Below are 19,067 nucleotides of genomic sequence, written 5' to 3' on the forward strand. Positions count from 1 at the left end.
AAACAGGGCTCCAGGGCCATACATCCTGCTTCAATCTTGGCAGTTCTGCTTTATTTGATTTCTTATATATATATTGAGATTTTGAGTAAACATTATGTCAAACAAGCTTAAAAATCACTAATATAGTTTATATTCTAGACAACCCTTTAAGCAGTTATTATAAACCTGTTTTTTGTTTAAGGAAACCTAAGTGCCCAGAAGGTGTCATCTTCAAATTTCACATAGCCAGGTCTGATAATGTTCAAAGTGAGGTCACAGTCGTTTATCTTAATGCTTTTTCCCCTCAAATCATGTCATTAAAATAAAAGCCTCCCTTTTTTGGAAAAAGAAAATTTTTTATCTTTAATAATGTATTTAACTTAACTCTTTCAATCAAATATTGTATATCAAAAAACATTTTCTGTTGACTTTATTATAATATCAAATAATTCTTCAGGAAAGGGTTCAATAAAGTCCATTTGTGTCTTTGGACAGGCTCTGTAGTTTCATTCCTCAACACAAACCCAGCATATTAATAAAATGATAATCAGTATGTATAAACTGTGAACACATAATTTAAAATATGCATATGTTAAAATACATCTTATGGTTAAATTAGTCCACTAGGGAGTTCTTAAGCTCTCTCCTTAGAACTTTAATGTTGAAGCAGTATTATCTAAGTTATATTAAACGTGAGTGTTTGTTAGAGTTACATTGAACCTATGGTTCCAAATTTTGTTGTAAGTTTCAATAATGAATAGTATAATTGAATCTAGGAGGTATTTTCAAATATATTGAAAATAGTGGATAAATAGCAGGTATATGGGGTATCAGGTTAATGTAGCCTTATTCCTAGTAAGGACCCTCCACCTTTTCTTCGTGTCCTACTTGTAATTTATACTACTTAGATATATTTTTTGTATCCTGTAGGCAGCCTTAAATTATTTTTAAGAGCTATGCAGGGTATTAATATGTTAAATAGAGATATTTAATGTGTTTTCTAATGTAAGTTTACATTTCTTAGTAAATTAAACATTTTCTCTCTTAGGAAATTGTTTCTGGCATTTTGGCTTACTATTGAAACTAGCCTTCTTGCTGTTATGTATATGTTTTTTGGCATATTCTCAGGTTTGTATAGTCTTTTTGGTTTATATTTTGTTCTATTTTATTGTAAAGTTCAAATCTATTAAAGTATGAGAGACGAGTCAGAGCTTTTCTTAAGCCTCACTTTTTAATGACTGTAATAAAAGTGTCACTCTGTAGCTGACTACTCAGTGTGGTCCTTTTGAGACCTATCTACTTTTGTTACCACTGTTTTTGTTGTAAGAGCAATTTAAAGCTCTTCCTCTGGCAATTGTTCAAAATCCATTTTAGTTGACTTTGATCAATCAAACTTTTATTGAATGCCTCTTATAAGACACTAAGTGAAGATCAAAATTCTCTTGAGAGAATTTGCAACTTTGTTTGTGCATTATTCATGGCACCAAAATTTAACTTGATTTTTCCATAACTGCATAGAGTAAAATTTTGGCTGTTAATAAAACCAGCTTCAGAGTGAAGGGTTTGTATATATGTAGTATGTTTAACTTAATAAAACTTTTGGTCATTTTCTTATCTCTAAACTTTTGTCCCCCTATTATGATGGTTGAGGTTTTTCTCAGCTATTTTAGCAGGATGGCAAATTGCTACCTGCTGGTCAGTCCATCAGACAGACATATTATTTGGTCAGCATGATATTTATAACAAAATATTGTAATTTGAATGCCTATAGTTGTGACATACTCTGTAGTTTACTCCCATCTCCAACACTCTGTCTTGTATCTGGCTGTGCCAGGTAAAGATGCCATATAAGCGTGTGTGTGTGTGTGTGTGTGTGTGTGTGTGTGTGTGTGTGTGTGTAGTCCTATAAAGGTGGTTTTTTTGTTTGTTTTATAGGCTTTCCTACTTATTTTTATACTTAGAAATAAAGCATATTTATTTCTGCCTGACTTCCAAGGTTTTTTGCAGGAAATATATAAAATAATAAGCAATAGGCAAATGTATAAAGAAATAGCCAGGTAACTGCCACATTACTTGATAATTATTCATTAAAATTCCCAACACTCCCTGGTTCATCTGAGGCAGAGAAAGGAACACGGACCAACAGTTCAATAGAAAGAATTAAGAAGATTTCCCCAGCTTAGGATCAGTATTGACCACTGGACAAGAAAAAAAAGTACATAGCCCAGTGTCTTTCACAAAATGGGTGCTCATTAAATACTTGATTATTAATCATAAAAAATAATTTTAATGAGAAATAAAATTTTAAATTATAAATACATCATTATGTGATATATGATCTACAGGGCCATGTATCTCTAATATATATAGATAAAATATAGAAATATGATATAATAGGTATATACCTTACATTGCAAGTCTTGGTAATAATCATCGTTAATTTTCTGAGGCAAAAGCTTTAATAGAACCTATTTTTATAAGCTGTTAGCATTTTAAATTCTGTGGTTAAATGGAGAATATTGCATTTTATTAATAAAGTTCTTCTGACCTAAAGATTTGGTATTACCTAAAATGTACTATTTTCATATTTTGCTTTGATTTTTATTAGCCTTTTTAAAAATTGTGATGTTAAACATTTTTTTATGCTGTGGCATTATGTCTAATAATGGAGTTTCCTTAATAGAGTTTGTCTTCATTCTTTAGTCTGGAAATTGAGGTTTTTGTTCTCTTTTTTGAAAGACTTCATTAATGTGCAGGAATGTACCCAAGACTTCTGCCCCTTCATTCCCAGATTTTCCAGGCTGTCAGATTAATAAGGAGGTACATTCACTAACTCGACCAGAGTAAAATTGTAAACTTTGTTTCAAAGGCTAGTAATGGAATTTGGGTATGGTTGATTAAGGTGACTAATTCAGAGGATTCTTTTAACTCAAATGGTTAATTATAGATTATTAAGGACATTTAGATAAAGAAAAACTATAACTTTAACCATCATCCTTTAGGTTATTGATACTGTGTTGGCTGAAGTATTTTGTATTTTTGTGTTTTGATCAGTAAATATTAAAACCTTAAATGGAATAATTTTCCAGTTACCAGCTTGGTTTTTTTGTTTGTTTGTTTTATTTTTCAGTCTCAGTAGCTTTTCATACGCAGTGAAAGTAAGTTAACAAAAATGTTTTAAATCATCTTTAATAGCCTTTAGTAGAATATATTTATTTTCAAATGAAATGACATTTTCAAATGAAATATTTAACTAGAATTTTAAAATTGTGAATGACCCTTATATAATTTTAACTTTAGAAAATGACAGTTTATAAGAGAATTGTAAGGCAGGTATTCACTTGTACCATCTTAATTTATTTTCTGGATTCCTCTTCTCAGGGTGCATTTGAGAAGATCTTTTCTCTTTGGCCATTGTCCAAGTGTTTCGAACTGAAAGGCAATGTATATGAATGGTGGTTCAGATGGAGGTTAGATCGTTACGTATGTATTTACCTTGTGATCTTTTGCTATTTCAAATTATACTTTTAAAAATTATTTGGAAAATTTTAATCTATTTAGTTTTGGAATAAGGAAACATGTTGATTTGGTAAATCAAAGCAGTCCAGCCCTCCCCTGTTTTTATAGTGGAGAAAGGGTATGCATGTGTACATATATAAGTAGGAGAATACTATAAAAATGTTTTCTATAAAGTGACCTTTATTTGAGTCATAATTTTGACTTAGAGATGATCTCATATATATGCTTCAGCCATTCAACACAATACTTATTAAGCTCCAATATATGCTCTAGATGTTGGTGTTATGAGGGATATATTTTAGAGAAAGAAGACATACCACCAGGCTTCTAAACCTTATAATCTAGTTTAAAACTCTGGATTACTAAAAAAAAAAAAAAAAAACCCAAAAACTCTGGATTACTGCTTATAATTAGTGCTAAACTCTGCAGTATGGATTTTGTAATAGAAGTGTGCAAAGAAAAGAGAGCGATGTCATGGATTATTCCATGAATTTTATCTTGAAGGCTGGTTAGGACTTAATTGGCCAAGAAAATATGAAACATCTAGCACAGCATTTGGAAAATAATAGACACTGAATAAATATTAATTACCCCTCTTCACTCTTTCCCTTTAACTTCCATTTTTTACTCTTCCCTTTTTTCATTCAACAAATATTTTCTTAGTGCATTTTCTGTGCTATTCCTGGTTTCTAATACCTATGCACTTTCCAGTTATTCTTAATAAATAAAATATTTACTTTTAAAATTCTTTTTATTTTTCTAATCGTACATTGCATTTCAAAACGATATGTGAATAAAAAGCTATGTTAAAGCCTTGCCATAAAATAATTTTTAATTCTCAACTTTCTCATTAGGGCAGTCTACTATGATAGCTCATGTTAAGTGTTTATTTAAAAAAGAAAGCTGGAACTTCCCTAGTGGCGCAGTGGTTAAGAATCTGCCTGCCAGTGCAGGGGACATGGGTTCCATCCCTGGTCTGGGCAGATCCCACATGCCACGGGATCCCACATGCCACACAGGCCTGTGTGCCACAACTACTGAAGCCTGTGTGCCTAGAACCCATGCTCCGCAACAAGAGAAGCCACCACAATGAGAAGCCCATGCACCGCAATGAAGAGTAGCCCCCGCTCGCCGCAATTAGAGAAAGCCTGCGCATTGCAATGAAGACCCAACGTGGCCAAAAATAAATAAATAAATAGATTTTTTAAAAAAGAAAAGAAAGCCATTGTGCTTTCTGATCCACCATTTTTTCATTCTTATGTGCATATACTGCTTTTTCAAAGTATGCTCTTGGTAATGTTACTGTTTTATTTGCTTGAAAGTACCAAGATAAAATATATTTTATCTTGGTTGAGTACATTTGAATTTTATCATGTGTCTTCAGAATAGTTTTTATCATTTTTATTTTTTCATTTTTATTGAAGTATAGTTGGTTTACCATGTTGTGTTAGTTTCTGCTGTACAGCAAAGTGAATCAGTTATACATATACATATATCACTCTTTTTTAGATTTTTTTTCCCATATAGGTCATTACAGAGTATTAGGTAGAGCTCCCTGTGCTATACAGTAGGTTCTTATTATTTATCAATTTTATTTTATTATTTTTTAAAATTTATTTATTTTATTTTTGGCCACGTTGGGTCTTCATTGCTGCACGTGGGCTTTCTCTAGTTGCGGCGAGTGGGGGCTACTCTTCGTTGCGGTACGCAGGCTTCTCATTGCTCGTGGCTTCTCTTGCTGCGGAGCATGGGCTCTAGGCATGTGGGCTTCAGTAGTTGTGGCTCACAGGCTCTAGAGCACAAGCTCAGTAGTTGTGGCGCACAGGCTTAGTTGCTCCATGGCATGTGGGATCTTCCCGGACTAGGGCTCAAACCCGTGTCCCCTGCATTGGCAGGTGGCTTCTTAACCACTGCACCACCAGGGAAGTCCCAGATATCTATTTTATATATGGTAGTGTATATATGTCAATCCCAATCTCCCAATTTTTCCCTCCCCCGCTTCCCCCATGGTAACCATAAATTTGTTTTCTATATCTGTGACTCTCTTTCTGTTTTGTAAATAAGTTCATTTTTACCATTTTTTTAGATTCCATGTATAAGTGATATCATATTATATGTCTTTCTGTGTCTGACTTAGTTCAATCAGTATGACAATCTCTACGTCCATCTATGTTGCTGCAAGTGGCATTATTTTGTTCTTTTTTTATGGCTGGGTAATATTCCACAGTATATATGTACCACGTCTTCATTATCCATTCACCCATTGATGGTTGCTTCCATGTCCTGGCTATTGTAAATAATGCTGCAGTGAACGTTGGGGTGCATGTATCTTTTCGAATTATGGTTTTCTCCGGATATATAAATTGTCTTTATTTCTTCACTTGCTGCTGAGACTGCTTGGAGTAAACCAGCTTATCTGTGTCATTGCAAGAGATGTTTGCTTGTCTATTGCAAATTGTTTCCAACAATCGTTGACTTCATTTCTTGAAGTTTAAGTTCTTCATAGAAACTTTGGACCTTTAAGCTTTTTACCTACATACTTTTATACATACTGTTCTCCTTTACCAATTACATTTGCTATTTATTGAAAAGTAGCTGTTTAAAACAGGTTTTCTCTCCTTATTTTTTAGGTAGTCTTTCATGGAATGTTGTTTGCTTTCATTTATCTGGCTTTACAGAAGCGCCAAGTACTTTCTGAAGGAAAGGGTGAACCTCTTTTTTCAAACAAAGTTTCAAATTTTCTATTATTTATTTCAGTAGTTTCTTTCTTGGTAAGTTTCAAAATGTAATTTTCTAAATTTCCAGAATCCATGGTACAGAAAATTAACTTCTAAGAGATAGGAGTTTAATCATTTGTTTTTAGTAAATAAAATCTTTACTTTTGAAATTCTTTTTCTCCTTATTTTTTAATTGAACATAAATTCTAAAGAGAATATAAATATATATATGTTAAATATGAAGAATAACTGAGAACTCAGTGAAATAGAATTTTAAAAGTTGTAATAAGTTTGGGAAAAAATATAACATAAGGTGTTTGACAGGAAGAGCCATCACTGCCTTATGATCACTACTTCCAGAAAATCACAGACTTATGTTCCCCTCTTTCTACTTTCTGATATTTGAGCACACCAAAAAGAGTGATGAGCAAACCTGTGGACAGTTTTTACTGAAGCTTTTTTAATAACATAATGAAGTATAATGTTATAAATAAAACTGTTTTTAAAGTTGAGTGCTGCCTCTTTAAGGCATATATATTTTTGTGAACTGATGCATATATTTTTTATTTTAGACCTATTCCATCTGGGCTAGCAGTTGTAAAAACAAAGCAGAGTGCAATGAACTCCACCCATCTGTTTCTGTGGTACAGGTAATTATCTTTATTTAGAGAAATTTTGATAAGAATAGAGTCTTTAGAGGCAGCGAGATTTGAGATTAAACTCTATTAAATGTAGGTATATTACTTAATTTTCCTAAGGCCTACCTTCCTCTACTGTAACAGAGATATTAAAATCTCTTTTAAAGGGTGGTTATTAAATGTATGGAAATGATCAGTGTCTGTTGCTTAATAAGCACTCAGAAAATGTTAATTCTTTTCTCCTGTTTGCTTTTTCATCATTTATTTATTCAAATTTCTCATTTACTTTTTTACTTAGAAGATCATTAAAAACTATGAGACTACGTGTTAAGAACCATGCTACTGGGGCTTCCTTGGTGGTGCAGTGGTTGAGAGTCCGCCTGCCGATGCAAGGGACACGGGTTCGTGACCCGGTCCGGCAAGCGGCTGGGCCCGTGAGCCATGGCCACTGAGCCTGCGCGTCCGGAGCCTGTGCTCCGCAACGGGAGAGGCCACAACAGTGAGAGACCCACGTACCGCAAAAAAAAAAAAAAAAAAAAAAAAAAAAAAAGAACCATGCTACATGTAAAAAGTACATGTAGCTCCTGCCCTCACAGAACTTACAGTCTAATAGAGATATGGATCAGTAAACATTCATTCATTCATTCAATTTTTTTTTTTTTTTTGCGGTACGTGGGCCTCTCACTGTTGTGGCCTCTCCCGTTGCGGAGCACAGGCTCCGGACGCGCAGGCTCAGTGGCCATGGCTCACGGGCCCAGCTGCTCTGCGGCATGTGGGATCTTCCCGGACCGGGGCACGAACTCGTGTCCCCTGCATCGGCAGACGGACTGTCAACCACTGCGCCACCAGGGAAGCCCCATTTAACAATTTTTTAAATTCATTTAACAAATATTTGATACTTACTATGTGCTAGATATTATGCTGGGGGATATAGTGGTGACCAAATCAGACATGGTCCCTACCCTCACAGAGCCTGTATTCTTCTGTTAGAGATAGTAATCATATAATCACCACGTAATTATAAATAGAAGTACATGATGCTACAAGGGAATATAATACAGGATATGACCTAGTTGGAGTTGGAGTGAAGGTAGTTAGGGTTCAGAGATGATTTCCCTTATAAAATTAAGCTGAGAATGGAGGAATGAAGGCAGGCAGTGAGAACTTAGGCCCTGTGGTAGAAAAGAGCATATTCACATTCAAGAAACTTAATGAAGGCCATTGGGGCTAGAGCTCAAGAGACCCAGGGTCGAGAGGAGTATGTCACAGTGCCTGGGAGGTGGGCAGAGGCTAGGGGCAACCCAAATCAGATTTACCTTTTACAGAGATACCTCTGGTTGCAGGTAATCATAGGGTATTGTGATTAGTGTAGTGATGGTCAAGTACAGGATACTTTGGAAACACATGGGATTTCTTCCTAACCCATCTTGATACCAGAGCAGGGTTCTTGGAAAAAGTATGTCTAAGCCGAGGCCTAAAAAATGAGTAGTTCAACAAAGAGAAACAGGATTTCTGGAGGATCTTGTTTTAGGTTTCAAGTTCTCTTCAATGAAGAAACTATTTTATCCCTCTTAAACCTCTATATAGTCAGTAGAACCAAGCATATGACAGACTTTCCAAACACAATTGATAATGACATTTTAAACATTGTACTATATTCATATAACACTTTCATGACTTCTGCAGACAACCAGATATAACACTTTGTATATCATATCTGATGTCATTTTTGTAATGACGTGAAAGGAAGGGGGTTGTTCCACTAACAGTGCACTAATACCGAACAGTATAAGGGGAGCTAAGGAAGAGAGTGACTGCACATAGAATAACACTAACACAAGCACTCCTGAGCCTTACCACCTTTTCTGCTAGTCACTCCACTTCACATGCTCATCTTTCCTTAGTTATTTTTTTCCCACGTTTACATTGCTGCCAGTAGAAGGAGACTTTTGAAGAGAGCAAAAAGATGGGGGTGGGCGGCTCCTAAATAAGCAAATACATTATGGATTAGTACATTAGTACAAAATTGTATTATGGAATTTTATTAAGTTTTGCTACATAAATACATCATTTCTTTCTACACAAAGGGCTTCAAGATGAGTTTATGTTTTTTCTAATATACATAAAATAAAACTGTTCAGCCATGTACTATGTAAAACCTGCACTTGTTTGCAGTATACAGACCACATGCTGAGAAATCCAGTTAGAGTAGACTCTGGATCAAAAATAACTTGAGGGGCTTCCCCGGTGGTGCAGTGGTTGAGTCCACCTGCCGATGCAGGGGACACGGGTTCGTGCCCCAGTCCGGGGGGATCCCACATGCCGCGGAGCGGCTGGGCCCATGAGCCATGGCCACTGAGCCTGCACGTCCGGAGCCTGTGCTCCTCAACGGGAGGGGCCCCAACAGTGAGAGGCCCGTGTACTGCAAAAAAAGAAAATAATAACTTGAAAAAAAAACATTTATCTGTTGAAGAAAACCATTGTGTCAATGTATCAAGTTCAATAACAAAGTTATTACTTGAAAGAAAGCAAAATTATTTTAATAAGCGGATTATTAATATTTGCCTCTGTGTTTTTTCTTTAGATTTTAGCCTTCATCCTAATAAGGAATATCCCTGGATATGCCCGTTCAGTTTACAGTTCATTTTTTGCTTGGTTTGGAAAAATTTCATTAGAGGTTGGTACATTAATATTTTGGTCTGTCTTACACAACCAAGTGTTATATGCAGGTGTGTATGTGAATGAGTATATAGGTGTGTAAGTCTGACTTTTTTTTAATCAAAGTTATTTATGAAATTATAGGAAAGATTTAGAACTTCAACAGCAGTATTATAGAATGTAATGGCTAGACGTTACATTATTTAAAGCCTTATTTAAATGGCTAGACATAGATGACTTTGAAATATTCTTTACATTGTCTTAAGCTTTCAAGTACAACAAGATGCTGAGATCAGAAGAGAAAAAAAATGAAATAGATATAAATGAAATTTGTAAATAGACATAAATGAAATCAAGTTGAGAGGATTTTGATTTGTTCATTCATAATTAAATATTATAGTACTGGAATTTAGTTTATTGATGCTTATAAAAAAATTCACTCTTACAATTGGAAGTTTGGGGAAAATTTTTAAACTCATTGTTTTGTGTGCAATACCTAATACGAAATTATCTACAGAATCCGTTTAAAGTAGGTTATGAAATACATTCTGAGTATTCTGAGTTTTATTATTTGAAACAGAACATTTTAAAACAGAATTCATACTGTAATCATAAAAGATACATTTTAGAGTTACGATATTTATTAAGTTGTCTTTAAAATTGGGGAAATTTCTCTGCGATTGTTATACACACACACACATTCTTTTTCAGATTTTCTTCCCTTATAGGTTATTACAAAATATTTAGTATAGCTCCTTTTGCTATTTAGTAGGTCCTTGTTGGTTATCTATTTTATATATAGTAGTGTGTTAATCCTAATCCCAACCTCCTAATTTATCACTCGACCCCCTTTCCCTTTTGGTAACCATAAGTTTGTTTTCTATATCTGTGAGTCTCTTTCTGTTTTGAAAATAAGTTTTTTTTTTTTTTTTTAAGATTCCACATATAAGTGATATATGATGCTTGTCTTTCTCTGTCTGGCTTACTCTACTTAGTATAATAATCTCTAGGTCCATCCATGTTGCTGCATATGGCATTATTTTATCCTTTTTTATGACTAATATTCCACTATACACATACACACACACACACACACACTGCACCTTCTTATCCATTCACCTGTTGACGGACATTTAGGTTGCTTCCATGTCTTGGCTATTGTAAACAGTGCTGCAATGAACTTTGGGGTGGGTGTATATTCTCTGGTTTTCTGCAGATATAGGCTTGCAGGATCATATGGGCCCTTGAAAAGAATGTGTAGTCTGCTTTTTGGGGATGTAATGTCCTGAAAATATCAATTAAGTCTAACTGTTGTTATCACTTAGGATCTCTGTTGCCTTATTGATTTTTTGTCTCGAATATCTGTCCATTGATATGCGTGGGGTATTAAAGTCTCCTACTATTATTGTATTCCCTTCGATTTCTCCCTTTATGTCTGTTAGTATCTGTTTTATGTATTTGAGTGCTCCTATATTGGGTGCATATATGACAAGTGTAATATCCTCTCCTTGATCCTTTTATCATTATATGCTGTCCTTTATCTTTATGTCCTTTGTTTTAAAGCCTATTTTGTCTCATGAGTATTGCAACCCCTGCTCTCTTCTCATTTCTGTTTGCTTATCTTTTTCCATCCCCTCACTTTCAGTCTGTGAGTGTCCTTTGCCCAAGAGTGGGTCTCTTGTAGACAGCATATTGTAGGCTTCTTTTTTTATCCAATCTGCCACTCTGTGTCTTGATTAGAGCATTTAGTCCATTAACATTTAAGGTAATTATTGATAGATACATATTTATTGCCATTTTAAACTTTGTTTTCTTGTTGGTTTTACATTTCTTCTTTGTCCCTTTCTTTTTGTTTTTCCTTTTGTGGTTTGATGGTTTTCTTTTGTATACTTATGTTCTCTTCTTTTTGTTTTTTCTGAATCTGTTGTATGTTTTTGATTTGCTGTTGTGCTGTTTCTCAAGTATGTTAACCCCTTCCTGTATCTACATGCTTTAGACAGGTAGCCATATAGGCTCAAACACATAATTAAAAAAAAAGTCTACATTTTCTTACTGTCCTCCACCACATTTTATGATTTTGATGTTCTCTCTTACATCTTCATGTTCATCCTTTTGCTGCTCATTGTGGTTATCATCGCTTTCTCAGAAATTTTTTTTTAAATCTGTGTACAGGCTTATTTAAGAGATTTACTTTCCAATTGTGATTATTTCTTTCCTATAGATTCTTACTTCTTTTCCATTTAGAGAAGACCTTTCAATATTTCCTTTAGGATAGGTATAGTATTGCTGTATTCTTTTAGTTTTTGCTTGTGTGAGAAATTCTTTCTCTCTCCTTTTATTCTAAATGATGATCTTGCTGGGTAGAATATCCTAGGTTGCAGATTTTTCCCTTTCAGGACTTTCAATATACCTTGCCACTCCCTTCTGGCCTGCAACATTTCTGCAGAGAAATCAGCTGATAGCCTTTTGGGTGTTCCCTTGTAATTAACTCTTTGTTTTTCTCTTAACTGCCTTTAGAATGCTTTCTTTAACTTTTGCCGTTTTAATTATATGTCTTGGTGTAGGTCTGTTTGGGTTTATCTTGTTCGGGACTGTTTGTGTTCCTGTACCTGGATATCTGCTTCCTTCTTTCCGTTTGGGAAATCTTCAGCCATAATTTCTGAAAAATTTCAGAATACATTCAATACAAATACATTTTCAATCCCCTTTTCTCTTTCTTCTCCTTCTGGGATCCCTATTATGTGTGGATTGGCATGCTTTATATTATCCCATAGGTCTCTTATATTGCTTTCATTTTTTTTCATTTGGCTTTCTGTCTGCTGTTCTAATTGGGTGATTTCCATTATTCTGTCTTCCAGATCACTTATTCTGTCTTCTGCATTATTCATTCTGCCCTTCATTGCCTTTAGCTCAGCTTTTGTCTCTGCAAATGAATTTTCTAATTTGTCTTGTCTCCTCCTTTTAGTTTCTAATTCCTTTTTACAGTACTCTGCATTTCTGTTGGTAGCCTTTCTTAATTCCTTCAGTATTTTCATTATCTCCTTTTTGAACTCAGAGTGTGTTTACATGAAGAGGTCTATTTTATTGCTTGTTCTTTCAAGGGAATTCTCTTGATCTTTTAATTGGGAGTGGTTCCTCTGCTTCTTCATTTTACATATATTTCTCTTGCTCTATGAGTTTAGGAGAAACAATTATATGCTGTGGTCTTGGAGGGCTGTTTTTATGTGGGAACATCCCTTTGTAGCCTGCATGGGTTTAATATTTTTTGGTACAAGGGCTCTTTTCAGTGTGGATGCCTGCTGTCTCTTTCCTCAGTGTATGCTGGCCATTATCCCTTTGACAGGAGGTGTGACTGATGTTGTGGTGACCAGAGCCTGCACTGGATATTCAGTGGGCCTCCTCTTTGCTCTGTGGTTGCTACAGCCCTGTTTGGGACAAGGTCTACTCCCTAGTTGTTGGGAGTAGACGCTCCCAGATCCTTTTCTGACCTGCATTTCTGAGCTACAGTGCAAGATAGTCAGGATTGGAGCACTCCCACTGGGACAGGAGCCACTGAGTTTTCCTCCACGGCTGCTGGAGCTGTTCACCAGTGAATGTGCTCTGTTGTGTTACCTTTCACCTACTGTACAGGCTCACAGAGTAAACTGTTGTTGGTGCTGCCCTTGGCCCCTCCTCAATGCTGGGAATACGAGCAATCAGCCCTGGTGTCCCACAGGTGTTGTTTTCACAAGGCCACCAGTGCAGATTGACTGAAGTTAGGTCCCAGGACCACAGTACTCGCACATATGAATCCACTGTGGGAGCTACAGAGGCAGTTCACACCCTGGCCTGGCCAAGCCCTCATGCACACACACCCACAAAGCCTACAGCTGCTAAGGCCAGATACCTCCCAGCCACAGGGCACCTGTTATCTGTTCAGATGTCCTGCAGGCACTGAATTTACAAAGCCAGCGGCAGAGGTGTTAATCCATGGCTCACACAGCCATGGGGAGAGATTTCAGCCCTGCTTTCTGAGTTGCATGGCCCCTGAGGCTCAGCTGTGGTTTTAGCCCCACCTCTGCTTGTGGGCAACACAATGACATCTCCTCCCAGGGCCTGCCAAGGTGGCGGTTGGTGTGGGAGCCTGCCAAGGCAGCGGCAGCTGAGGCACACTCTCCTGGAGGCCAATAAGGTGAGGCAGGGGCCAGCACATGAGCTGCTATGGTGGCCCCATCCTTCACGCACCACTGAACAATAGCCCTTTGTTTCTATGGCAGGCCCAAGCATCTTCCTCGAACACCCACTACTGCAGCCGTACCACACTCCAGCCCCTTCAGGCTGTCTCCGTGCAGCCAACCCCAGTCCTCTCCCCAGGTCTACCTCATTGCAGTTTTGATTTGCATTTCTCTAATTGTGATGTTAAGCATCTTCTCATATGCTTTTTGGCCATCTGTAAGTCTTCTTTGGAGAAACATCTATTTAGATCTTCTTCCCATTTTTTCATTGGGTCATTTATGGGTTGTTTTTTTTTTATTGCAGTATATTTGATTTACAATGTTTTGTTAGTTTCAGGGGTACAGCAAAGTGAATCAGTTATACATATATCCACTCTTTTTTAGATTCTTTTTCTATACAGGCCATTACAGAGTATTGAGTAGAGTTCCCTGTGCTATACAGTAGGTCTTTATCAGTTACCTATTTTATATATAGTAGTGTGTGTATGTCAACACCAATCTTCCAATTTATCCCTATGCCTCCCTTGCCCCTGGTAACTATAAGTTTGTTTTCTACATCTGTAACTCTATTTCCGTTTTGTAGATTAAGTTCATTTGTACCCTTTTTTTTAGATTCCACATATAAGCGATATCATATATTTGTCTTTGTCTGACTTACTTCACTCTGTATGACAGTCTCTAGGTCCATCCATGTTGCAGCAAGTGGCATTATTTCATTCTTTTTCATGGCTGAGTAATATTCCATTGTATATATGTACCACATCTTCTTTATCCATTCCTCTGTTGATGGACATTTAGGTTGCTTCCATGTCCTGCCTGTTCTAAATAGTGCTGCAGTGAACCTTGGGGTGCATGTATCTTTTTGAATTATGGTTTTCTGCAGATATATGCCCAGGAGTGGGATTGCTGGATCGATCATATGGTAGCCCTACTTTTAGTTTTTTAAGGAACCTTCATACTGTTCTCCATAGTGGCTGTACCAGCTTACATTCCCACCAACAGAGTAGGAGGGTTACCTTTTCTCCACACCCTTTCCAAGCATTTATTGTTTATAGATTGTTTGATGATGGTCTTTAATAATGAATGATGTTGAGCATCTTTTCATGTGCTTTTTAGCCATCTGTATGTCTTTTTTGACGAAATGTGTATTTAGATCTTCTGCCCATATTTTGATTGGATTGTCTGTTTTTCTGATATTGAGCTCCATGAGCTGTTGGTATATTTTGGAGATTAATCCCTTGTTGGTTGCTTCATTTGCAAATATTTTCTCCCAGTCTGTTGGTAGTCTTTTTATTTTGTTTATGGTTTCCTTTGCTGTGCAAAAGCTTTTAAGTTTCTTTAGGTCCCATTTGTTTATTTTTGGTGTTATTTTAATTACTCTAGGAGGTGGGTCAAAAAGATCTTGCTGCAATTTATGTCAAAGAGTGTTCTCCCTATGTTTTCCTCTAAGAGTTTTATAGTATGTGGTCTTACATTTAGGTCTTTAATCCATCTTGAGTTTATTTTTGTGTATGGTGTTAGGGAGTGTTCTAATTTCATTCTTTTACATGTAGCCGTTCAGTTTTCTCAGCACCACCTATTGAAGAGGCTCTCTTTTCTCCATTGTATATTCTTGCCTCGTTTGTCATAGATTAGGTGACCATAGGTATGTGGGTTTATCTCTGGACTGTCGATCCTGTTCCATTGATCTATATTTCTATTTTTGTGCCACTGTCATACTGTTTTTTTTTGTTGCTATGCATGGGCTTTCTCTAGTTGTGGCGAGCGGGGGCCACTCTGTTGCAGTGCATCAGCTTCTTGTTGCGGTGTCTTCTCTTGTTGTGGAGCACAGGCTCTAGGCACACAGGCTTCAGTAGTTGTGGCACGCAGGCTCAGTTGTTGTGGCGCACAGGCTTAGTTGCTCTGCAGCATGTGGGATCTTCCTGGACCAGGGCTCAAACCCACGTCCCCTGCATTGGCAGGTGGATTCTTAACCACTGCGCCACCAGGGAAGCCCTATCATACCGTTTTGATTACTGTAGCTTTGTAGTATAGTCTGAAGTCACAGAGCCTGATTCCTCCAGTTCCATTTTTCTTTTTCAAGATTGCTTTCGCTATTTGGGTTCTTTTGTGTTTCCATACAAATTGTAAAATTTGTTCTAATTCTGTGAAAAATGCCATTGGTGATTTGATAGGAATTGCATTGAATCTGTAGATTCCTTTGGGTAGTATAGTCATTTTCACAATATCTGTTCTTCCAATCCAAGAATATGGTATATCTCCATCTGTTTGTGTCATCTTTGATTTCTTTCATCAGTATCTTAGAGTTTTCGAAGTGCAGATCTTTTACCTCCTTGGGTAGGTTTGTTTCTAGATATTTTATTCTTTTTTTTTTTTTTTTGCGGTACATGGGCCTCTCACTGTTGTGGCCTCTCCCGTTGCGGAGCACAGGCTCTGGACGTGCAGGCTCAGTGGCCATGGCTCACGGGCCCAGCCACTCCGTGGCATGTGGGATCTTCCCAGACTGGGGCACGAACCTGCATTGGCAGGCGGACTCTCAACCACTGCGCCACTGGGGAAGCCCTATTTTATTCTTTTTGATGCAATGGTAAATGGGATTGTTTCCTTGATTTCTCTTGATGATCTTCCATTGTTAGTGTATCAGAATGCAGCAGATTTCTGTGTATTAATTTTGCATCCTGCAATTTTACCAGATTTATTGATGATCTCTAGTAGTTTTCTGGTAGCATCTTTAGGTTTTTCTATGTATAGTAGTATCATGTCGTCTGCAAACAGTGACAGTTTTACTTCTTTTCTAATTTGCATTCCTTTTATTTCTTTTTCTTCTCTGATTGCCATGGCTAGGACTTCCAAAACTATGTTGAGTAATAGTGGTGAGAGTGGACATCCTTGTCTTATTCCTGATCTTAGAGGAAATTCTTTCAGTTTTTCACCATTGAGAATGATGTTTGCTTTGGGTTTGTCATATATGGCCTTTATTATGTTGAGGTAGTTTCCCTCTATGCTGACTTTCTGTAGAGTTTTTTATCATAAATCAGTGTTAAATTTTGTCAGAAGCTTTTTCTGTATCTATTGAGATGATCATATGGTTTTTATTCCTAAGTTTGTTGATGTGGTGTATCACAGTGATTTGCAGATATTGAAAAGTCTTTGCATCCCTGGGATAAATCCTACTTGATCATGGTATGTTTCTTTTAATGTGTTGTTGCATTCTGTTTGCTAGTATTTTATTGAGGATTTTTGTGTCTACGTTCATCAGCGATATTGGTCTGTAATTTTCTCTTTTTGTTATATCTTTTTCTGGTTTTGGTATCAGGGTGATGGTGGCCTCATAGAATGAGCTTGGGAGTGTACCTTCCTCTGTGATTTTTTGGAAGAGTTTTAGAAGGATAGATATTAAGTCTTCTCTAAATGTTTGCTAGAATTCTGTGAAGCCATCTGGTCCTGGACTTCTGTTTGTTGGAAGATTTTTAATCACAGTTACATTTTCAGTGCTTGTGATTGGTCTGTTCATATTTTCTATTTCTTCCTGGTTCAGTCTTCAAAGGTTGTACCTTTCTAATAATTTTTCCATTTCTTCTAGGTTGTCCATTTTATTGACGTATAGTTGCTTTTAGTAGTCTCTTATGAACCTTTGTATTTCTGTGGTGTCTGTTGTCATTTCTCCTTTTTCATTTCCAACTTTACTGATTTGAGTACTCTCCTGTTTTTTCTTGATGAGTCTGGCTAAAAGTTTATCAATTTTGTTTATCTTCTCAAAGAACCAGCTTTTACTTTCATTGATTTTTGCTATTGTTTTCTTTGTCTCTATTTCACTTATTTCTGCTCTGATCTTTATGATTTCTTTCCTTCTGCTAACTTTGGGTTTTGTTTGTTCTTCTTTCTCTAATTGCTTTAGGTGTAAGGTTAGGTTGTTTGAGATTTTTCTTGATTCTTGAGGTAAGACTATTGCTTTAAACGTCCCTCTTAGAACTGCTGCATCCCATAGGCTTTGGATCGTCTTTTTCCGTTCTCATTTGTCTTTAGGTATTTTTTGATTTCCTCTTTGGTTTCTTCAGTGATCCATTGGTTATTTAGTAACATTCTTTAGCCTCCATGTGTTTGTGTTTTTTACAGTTTTTTTCCTATAATTGATTTCTAATTTCATAGCATTGTGGTCAGAACAGTTGCTTGATATGACTTCAGTTTTCTTAAATTTACCAAGGCTTGATTTGTGACCCAAGATATGATCTGCCCTGGAGAATATTCCATGAGCACTTGAGAAGGAAGTGTATTCTGCTGCTTTCGGATGGAATGTTCTATAAATATCAATTACATTTATCTGGTCTAATGTGTCATTTAAGGTTCGTGTTTCCTTATTAATTTTCTGTTTGGATAATCTGTCCATTGGTGTAAGTGGGGTGTTAAAGTCCCCCACTATTATTGTGTTACTGTCATTTTCCCCTTTTATGGCTGATAGCATTTGCCTTACATATTGAGGGGTCCTATACTGGGTACATATATATTTAGAATTGTTCTATCTTCTTCTTGGCTTGATCCCTTGATCATTATGTAGTGTCCTTCCTTGTCTCTTGTAACTGTCTTTAAAGTCTACTTTGATATGAGTATTGCTACTCCAGCTTTCTTTTGATTTCCATTTGCATATCTTTTTCCATCTCCTTACTTTCAGTCTGTATGTGTCCTTAGGTCTGAAGTGGGTCTCTTGTAGGTAGCATATGTATGGGTCTTGTTTTTGTATGCATTCCACCACTCTATGTCTTTTGGTTGGAGCATTTAATCCATTTACATTTGAGGTAATAATTGATTTAATTATTTTACATTTAAGGTAATTATTGATAATGATATGTACATTCCTATTTCCATTTTCTTAATTGTTTTGGGTTTGTTCTAATTGGTCTTTTTTCTTCCCTTCCTCATTTTTTCTCTTATGTTTTCTGCCTTGAGAAGCTCCTTTAGCATTTGTTGTAAAGCTGGTCTGGTGATGCTGAATTCTCTTAGCTTTTGCTTGTCTGTAAAGCTTTCGATTTCTCCGTCAAATCTGAATGAGGGCCTTGCTAGGTAGAGTATTCTTGGTTGTAGATGTTTCCCTTTCATCACGTTAAATATATCATGCCACTCCCTTCTGGCCTGCAGAGTTTCTGCCGAAAAATCAGCTGATAACCTTATAGGGATGCCTTTGTATATTATTTATTGCTTTTCCTTTGTTGCTTTTAAAATTTTTTCTTTGTATTTAATATTTGTTAGTTTGATTAATATTTGTCTTGCAGTGTTCCCCCTTGGGTTTATCCTGTACAGGTCTCTCTGCGCTTCCTGGACTTGGGTGACTGTTTCCCATGTTAGAG

General features: G+C 36.4%; 1 protein-coding gene across 1 annotated transcript in view; it reads left to right on the plus strand.

Moving 5' to 3' along the window:
- The window catches only part of CASD1 (CAS1 domain containing 1), a 74,143-nt gene that overhangs the window by 47,572 nt on the left and 7,504 nt on the right, over window positions 1–19,067 (plus strand). The window contains exons 13-17 of the mRNA XM_032643533.1: window positions 1,028–1,107; window positions 3,361–3,462; window positions 6,129–6,269; window positions 6,788–6,865; window positions 9,438–9,530. Coding sequence (XP_032499424.1) covers window positions 1,028–1,107; window positions 3,361–3,462; window positions 6,129–6,269; window positions 6,788–6,865; window positions 9,438–9,530 — 494 coding nt within the window. The remainder of the gene's footprint in view (window positions 1–1,027; window positions 1,108–3,360; window positions 3,463–6,128; window positions 6,270–6,787; window positions 6,866–9,437; window positions 9,531–19,067) is intronic.

This window comes from Phocoena sinus, chromosome 9 (genome assembly GCF_008692025.1).
Source record: "Phocoena sinus isolate mPhoSin1 chromosome 9, mPhoSin1.pri, whole genome shotgun sequence".
NCBI lineage: Eukaryota > Metazoa > Chordata > Mammalia > Artiodactyla > Phocoenidae > Phocoena > Phocoena sinus.